At 44.4% G+C, this 8,570-nt stretch overlaps 1 protein-coding gene across 1 annotated transcript; it reads left to right on the top strand.

Annotated features, from left to right (window-relative positions):
- The first annotated feature begins 6,630 nt into the window (after positions 1-6,630).
- Positions 6,631-7,671, top strand: LOC124670030 (ethylene-responsive transcription factor ERF105-like). The gene has a single exon (XM_047206545.1). The coding sequence runs from the start codon at positions 6,631-6,633 to the stop codon at positions 7,669-7,671; it is 1,041 nt and encodes a 346-aa protein (XP_047062501.1).
- The last annotated feature ends 899 nt before the right edge of the window (positions 7,672-8,570 follow it).

Genomic DNA, 8,570 nt, shown 5'->3' with positions numbered 1-8,570 from the left:
TATGATATGCTTGACTTGCCACCATTGAGAAATTGTTATTTGGATGTTAATCTTGCTGATAATGCTATGAAGAAACCTTTGGAGAGGATTGATAATGTTCGTATTATGGTTAACAATAACCTTGTTCCCGTTGATTTTGTTGTCTTGGATATTGAATGCAATGCATCTTGTCCCATTATATTGGGAAGACCTTTTCTTCGAACTGTTGGTGCCACCATTGATATGAAGGAAGGTAATATTAAATATCAATTTCCTCTCAAGAAAGGTATGGAACACTTCCCTAGAAAGAGAATGAAGTTACCTTATGATTCTATTATTATAATAAATTATGATGTTGATGCTTCATCTCTTGATAATACTTGATTCACACTTTCTGCGCCTAGCTGAAAGGCGTTAAAGAAAAGCGCTTATGGGAGACACTCATTATTTTACTTCTGCACTTTGTTTTATATTTGAGTCTTGGAAGTTGTTACTACTGTAGCAACCTCTCCTTATCTTTATTTTATTGCATTTTTGTGCCAAGTAAAGTCTTTGATAGTAAAGTCAATACTAGATTTGGATTACTGCGCAGAAACAGATTTCTGTCTGTCACGAATTTGGGCAGGGTTCTCTGTAGGTAACTCAGAAAAATCTGCCAATTTACGTGCGCGATCCTCAGATATGTACGAAACTTTCATTCAATTTGAGCATTTTCATCTGAGCAAGTTAAGTGCCCCTGGAAAATTCGTCTTTACGGACTGTTCTGTTTTGACCGATTCTGCCTTTTATTTCGCATTGCCTGTTTTGCTATGTTTGATGGATTTCTTTGTTCCATTAACTTTCAGTAGCTTTGTGCAATGTCCAGAAGTGTTAAGAATGATTATGTCACCTCTGAATATATGAATTATGCACTAACCCTCTAATGAGTTTATTTCGAGTTTGGTGTGGAGGAAGTTTTCAAGGGTCAAGAGAGGAGGATGATACAATATGATCAAGAAGAGTGAAAAGTCTAAGCTTGGGCATGCCCCCGTGGTTCATCCCTGCATATTTCAAGAAGACTCAAGCATCTAAGCTTGGGGATGCCCAAGGCATCCCCTTCTTCATTGACAACTTATCAGGTCACCTCTAGTGAAACTATATTTTTATTCAGTCACATCTTATGTGCTTTGCTTGGAGCGTCTGTTTGTTTTATTTTTGTTTTTGTTTGAATAAAATCGGATCCTAGCATTCTTTGTGTGGGAGAGAGACACGCTCCGCTGTTGCATATGAACACATGTGTTCTTAGCTTTATTCTTAATGTTCATTGCGAAGGTTGGACTATTTCATTCATTGCTATATGGTTGGAAACGGAAAATGCCGCATGTGGTAAATGGTATAATGTCTTGAATAATGTGATACTTGGCAATTGTTGTGCTCATATAGATCATGTTTAAGCTCTTACATCATGTACCTTGTACCCATTAATGAAGAAGTACATAGAGCTTGTTAAAATTTGGGTTGCATGATTGGTCTCTAGAGTCTAGATATTTTCTGGTTAAGGTGTTTGAACAACAAGGAGACAATGTAAAGTCTTATAATACCTACAATATGTTCATATGTGAGCTTTGCTGCACCTTTTATACTTGAGTTTGCTTCAAACAACCTTGCTAGCTTAGCCTTGTATTGAGAGGAATTCTTCTCGTCATCCAAATCCTTGAGCCAAATACTATGCCATTTGTGTCCACCATACCTACCTACCACATGGTATTTCTCTGCCATTCCAAAGTACATTACTTGAGTGCTACCTTTAAAATTCTATTCTTTGCCTTTACAATACATAGCTCATGGGAAAGATAGCCTTAAAAACTATTGTGGTGAAGAATATGTACTTATGTGTCTTATTTCTTAATAAGTTGCTTGTTGAGTGGTAACCATATTTCTGGGGACGCCATCAACTTTTACCGTTGTTCAATATCATGTGAGTTGCTATGCATGTTCGTCTTGTCTGAAGTAAAGGAGATTTTCATGATCACATGGTTTGAGTATGCATATTGTTAGAGAAGAACATTGGGCCGCTAACTAAAGCCATGATTCATGGTGGAAGTTTCAGTTTGGACACAAATCCTCAATCTCTTATGAGAATATTAACTGTTGTTGAATGCTTATGCATTAAAAAGGAGTCCATTATCTGTTGTCTATGTTGTGTCGGTATGGATGTCTAAGTTGAGAACAATCAAAAGCGAGAAATCCAATGCGAGCTTTCTCCTTAGACCTTTGTACAGGCGGCATAGAGGTACCCCTTTGTGACACTTGGTTGAAACATATGCTATGCAAAGATAATCCGTGTTAATCCAAGCTAATTAGGACAAGGTGCGAGCACTATTAGTATACTATGCATGAGGCTTGCAACTTATAAGATGTCTTATACATAACACATATGCTTTATTACTACCGTTGACAAAATTGTTTCTTGTTTTCAAAATGAAAAGCTCTAGCACAAAAATAGTAATCCATGCTTCCCTGTGCGAAGGGCCTATCTTTTACTTTATTGTTGAGTCAGTTTACTTACTTCTTTCTATCTTAGAAGCAAACACTTGTGTAAACTGTGTGCATTGATTCTTACATGTTTACCTATTGCACTTGTTATATTACTTTGTGTTGACAATTATCCATGAGATATACATGTTGAAGTTGGAAGCAACCGCTGAAACTTATATCTTCCTTTGTGTTGCTTCAATGCCTTTACTTTGAATTTATTGCTTTATGAGTAACTCTTATGCAAGTCTTATTGATGCTTGTCTTGAAAGTATTATTCATGAAAAGTCTTTGCTATATGATTCATTTGTTTACTCATTATCTTCATCATTGCTTCGAATCGCTGCATTCATCTTATATGCTTTACAATAGTATGATCAAGATTATGATAGCATGTCACTTCAGAAATTATCCTTGTTATCGTTTACCTACTCGAGGGCAAGTAGGAACTAAGCTTGGGGATGCTTGATACGTCCCAAACGTATCTACAATTTCTTATGTTCCATGCTACTTTTATGATGATACTCACATGTTTTATACACATTATATGTCATTATTATGCATTTTCCGGCACTAACCTATTGACGAGATGCCGAAGAGTCGATTCTTTGTTTTCTGCTGTTTTTGGTTTCAGAAATCCTAGTAAGGAAATATTCTCGGAATTGGACGAAATCAACGCCCAGGGTCCTATTTTTTCACGAAGCTTCCAGAAGTCCGAAGAGGAAACGAAATGGGGCCACGAGGCGGCGACACGCCAGGGCGGCGCGGCCCAGGTGCTGGCCGCGCGGCCCTGTTGTGTGGGCCCCTCATGACGCCCCCTGACCTGCCCTTCCGCCTACTTAAAGCCTTCGTCGCGAAACCCCCAGTACCGAGAGCCACGATACAGAAAACCTTCCAGAGACGCCGCCGCCGCCAATCCCATCTCGGGGGATTCAGGAGATCGCCTCCGGCACCCCGCCGAGAGGGGAATCATCTCCCGGAGGTCTCTTCATCGCCATGATCGCCTCCGGATCGATGTGTGAGTAGTCCACCCCTGGACTATGGGTCCATAGAAGTAGCTAGATGGTTGTCTTCTCCTCATTGTGCTATCATGTTAGATCTTGTGAGCTGCCTATCATGATCAAGATCATCTATTTGTAATGCTACATGTTGTATTTGTTGGGATCCGATGAATATTGAATACTATGTCAAGTTGATTATCAATCTATCATATATGTTATTTATGTTCTTGCATGCTCTCCGTTGCTAGTAGAGGCTCTGGCCAAGTTGATACTTGTGACTCCAAGAGGGAGTATTTATGCTCGATAGTGGGTTCATGCCTCCATTAAATCTAAGACAGTGACAGAAAGTTCTAAGGTTGTGGATGTGCTGTTGCCACTAGGGATAAAACATCGATGCTTTGTCTAAGGATATTTGTGTTGATTACATTACGCACCATACTTAATGTAATTGTCTGTTGCTTGCAACTTAATACCGGAAGGGGTTCGGATGATAACCTGAAAGTGGACTTTTTAGGCATAGATGCATGCTGGATAGCGGTCTATGTACTTTATCGTAATGCCCTGATTAAATCTCATAGTTCTCATCATGATATATGTATGTGCATTGTTATGCCTTATTTATTTGTCAATTGCCCAACTGTAATTTGTTCACCCAACATCTGTTTATCTTATGGGAGAGACACCACTAGTGAGCTGTGGACCCCGGTCCTATTCTTTACATCTGAAATACAATCTACTGCAATTATTCTTTACTTGTTCTTCGCAAACAATCATCATCTTCCACACAATACGTTTAATCCTTTGTTTACGAGCATGCCGGTGAGATTGACAACCTCATCATTACGTTGGGGCAAAGTACTTTGATTGTGTTGTGCAGGTTCCACGTTGGCGCCGGAATCCTCGGTGTTGCGCCGCACTACACTCCGCCGCCATCAACCTTCAACGTGCTTCTTGGCTCCTACTGGTTCGATAAACCTTGGTTTCTTTTTGAGGGAAAACTTGCTACTGTAGGCATCACACCTTCCTCTTGGGGTTCCCAACGGACGTGTGTTAACTGCACGCATCAATAGGCAGCTTGGTGTACCGTAATACTTGAGTGAAGCAGCCCGACTTGTAGTATCAAGCATTGTTTGGGTAAACCAAATCCTTCATCTCAAATTCCATCTTTAAGATGATTACATGATTCATCATTCCAAGAGTAATCCTTGTGTATGACAAACATGCATGGGTAATCATCATGATAGGAGTAATCCTTGTGTATAAGAAACTCACTACGTCGGTTGTACCAAAATATACCGACAACAATGAGCATGTCTTGACTTAATGATTTTACACAATACATATTGCATTTGTATTTTGATTCGGATTGAGATTCCATCGGGAACCATACATGTCCAAATATAGTGATCCACATTGACATTTAGTCACTACATCTATCAACTAAATAAATAGATGATTTTGTATTGCCAATGATATAATGTATCGGAAATAGGATTCCCATTCGTGTCTGGAGATTAAGTCTCAGATCTCTGCATAAATCCGACCTTGTGCTACAAGTCTTACTTTCTCACCACCTTGTTATCTCATTCTATTTCTGGAAAAGAACATATTGAACCGCATAAGAATTCATTTTGAGGAGCGAGGCTAATTCTACTTGGATTGCATCCTTCGATTGTTTCAGTCCAAGCAAGTGATCTATACTCTGTCATGGCCATGGTCTTTGGATCTGAATCATCGTGAAAGATGTTTGCAATGATACAAGAGAAATATTGTCGACATTTGTAGGCTTTAATCATATGATTCTCCAGAATTGATATAGTTGGAGGAAATCTCAAGCACCCATGATGACTCCTCGTGCTTTTCCAATACGCGTGAGTCTGAGTGTTCCGATGTCCCAGCCAGTGTGTGCAAGCTGAAGCTGGTTTGTGGAGGTTTCCCATCCACTGGATGTATACTACCCATAAGGTGTTAGTTAACACTAGGTTGATATGCATTTACTGATTCAGAGGATTTCTCCACGTTTTACCTTGTTGCTTGTAGGAAGCTAAATCCTGCCTAGAGGCCGTACTACTCCTCCTCTTTTTAATGATAGGGAGTTGAGTGGTTTTTATTGGTACCAACACTCTTTCGGGCGCATTTCTAGCCGGATTAAAGGATTATATAACACCTTTGAGATCAGTAAATAAATCTGGCACCGCGACATCGACAACGATGACCGTGGCGATGGCGCACGGTGCGTCATCATGGTCGACGGCTAGCATCGAGACAAAGGCGGGCGCGTGACCCTCGCGAACCTACGCTAGGCGCGCCCGGGAGACGTGCCACCGACGGCAACATCAGGAGCTGCGCCGTGGTGGCAGTGTTGAACACCACGAACTCAATGGCGACGGCGGGTAAGTCTGTATCCATCTTCGTCAAGAAGCGGAGACAGAAAGGAAACGCCCAAGCATGATTCTTACCTCTGTTTTAGAGATGAAATCAATGTTCTTACCGATTGGCACTAGAAGTGCTGGATTGTGGCCTTAATTTTTTGGGTCGATGGGAACCAACATCCTTGTATTTTCTCTGTTCATGTCCTCGCGAGGGAGTTGAAGATCTCCAGATTTTCTTCCTCTCGAAATCGCTCAGATGCAGAGTATGCTGATAACGTGTTGAAACTAGAATTGTAAAGGAGGGAAACAACAAGCAAATGATGCAACTGATGTTCTTTATTGATCAACAAGGGTAGTTATACGGTATTTCCGTCTGTTCGGGAAATCGGTTAAAAAAGAGGCATCTGTAGGAGATACCTCTTAAATGAAAAGGTGTCTGTACAAGTAAAAGGCGACCGCGATGGTTTGGGCACTAATTAACTTTTTTTTTTTTTTTTGAGCGGTGGGCACTAATTAACTGGCTATGGAAGTTAAGATCTAATTCTAACAATTATTACGACCGCAAGTAGACACGAAATGGGGCCCGGCCCACGTAATTCTGGTCAAATCAAATGGCAGATGATCCTCGACAATGTCGTCTGACGTCATCGTTTTCCTCTGGCCTATAAATACGTACACCACCAACCTGGTTTGTCCTCAGTTCACCAGAGCAGAACGCACCTGCAAACAAACACGCAAACGAGAGGCGCCCGCCCGTCAGCAACATGGAGTTCACTGGAGAAGTCGACGACTTCGATCTGGCCCTCATCCGCCAGCAACTACTCGGGACCGACGGTAGTTTCCCGGCGGCGGCCGCTAGCCACCAGGCCCCATTTTGCGACGACGTCAGCTTCCCCGTGCTGCCACTACCTTCCACGGTGGAACCGGCGGCGTACCAGCCCATGTCATTCTTCACGCAGCACCCGGAGCAGCAACAGATGAAGGGGTACATAGACCTGCCACGGGAGTACGTGAACTCCTCTGCGCCAGGGGCCGAGACGGGGGTGTTCCGACCGCCGGAGCTGGCCGCACCGGCGCCGGTGATGATGATACAGTTCGGCGGCGAGCCATCTCCTGTGGCTCTAAGGGCACCGCCGTCGCTGAGCATCTCCGTACCGGCCGGCCCGGGCTCGTTCGGGTGGGCTTCCGCGGTAGCACCGCCTCCTCCGGCAGTGGCCGCGGAGGACTTCCGCAAGTACCGCGGCGTGCGGCAGCGGCCATGGGGAAAGTACGCGGCGGAGATCCGAGACCCGAAGCGACGGGGCTCCCGCGTGTGGCTCGGCACCTACGACACATCGAAGGAGGCCGCGCACGCTTACGACCGTGCCGCGTTCCGGATGCGCGGCGCGAAAGCCATTCTCAATTTCCCCAACGATGTCGGCACCCGCGGCGCTGAGCTCTGGGCGGCTCCCGCTCCCGTGTCCCTGGCGTCCGCCGCCGGCGCAACGAACAAACGGAAGAGATCCCAGGAGGAGGAGGAGCCCGATGTGGAGGTGATGGGAGTGGTAATAAACAAGGCCGTCAAGACCGAGGCGCCGTCGCCGTCGTCGGCCCAGGTGTTGTTGGACACGCCCTCGTCCATGTCGACGTGGACAGCATCTTCGACCGTGACATCGGCGGCTACGACGCCGGAGGGAGGTTTTCCTCCGACGCCATCGAGCTCCGGCTGGGATCAGTACTGGGAGGTGTTGCTCGGAGGCATGCCGCTTCTGTCTCCCCTGTCGCCGCACCCGACGTTGGGGTTCCCGCAGCTGACCGTTAGTTAAGAGGCACAGGTGGGGTTAACTAGTAAGCTGGTTTTAGCGAGAGAACGGCATGTCTCCGCTTGGACACACGTCTTTGGATCGAGCTTGGCCAGGTTATGTGTGCGTTTGCAAAGAGACATGCATGGGGATCGATCGATCCATGCTTGTAAAGAATAAACAAAGGATGTGACATTGAGTTCGGTATGTAAGTGATGTAAATTGATTGAAGTTAAAACTGTTTAGTGAGCTTGTATGTATTTTACCATGTTGATTCTCTCTCTTAATTACTTTTATTATCATTACTATTTGCACACAAGTGATTGGAGGGGGTGGGTTGGGTGGGATCTTGTGGTGCTAGGGTTTGGGTAGGTTAGGGTTTCAGTGGGGCTCCGCCATGGGATCTGTAAAGGAGGAGGAGGGGGTGGTAGGGAGATGGTCGACGGGGCATCGGCTTGCCAGAACCAATCAAGATTGCTGGAGACGGAGTGGGTTGAGAGGAGAGGGGCGGGGACGTGGTCCCGGTGGACTGGGGAAAAACAAGAGGGATGTAGCTGATGGTTGCACCAAAGCTAAGAGAGTGGCGATTGTTGCGTGCATGGTGCCTCCAGTGCACATATCAACCATCCAATTCACTGTGTGCGCTTTAAGATTTGCATATCCAGAGAATATTTGCATGTAGACTACCCCATACTAATATTCTCTCACATTCTCTAGGACACTAATTTTGTTTCTAGTATTGGATTTAAAATAACCATATCTATTGGAATACATAACGGAATGGGGAGGTCTCCCCTTTTTCCGCCCGACTCTTTGATCTTAAAATTAAGAATGTTGGTTTTATAACGAGCGATTGCCCTTCTCCGACCCTTACTACCTAACCACCCAACACACATAGAGGCGGTGAAGGGAAAGCCCCCATT

Source organism: Lolium rigidum, chromosome 7 (assembly GCF_022539505.1).
Source record: "Lolium rigidum isolate FL_2022 chromosome 7, APGP_CSIRO_Lrig_0.1, whole genome shotgun sequence".
Lineage (NCBI taxonomy): Eukaryota > Viridiplantae > Streptophyta > Magnoliopsida > Poales > Poaceae > Lolium > Lolium rigidum.
Note: the sequence above shows the minus strand (reverse complement) of the source record. Positions and strands in the feature narration are given on the sequence as shown.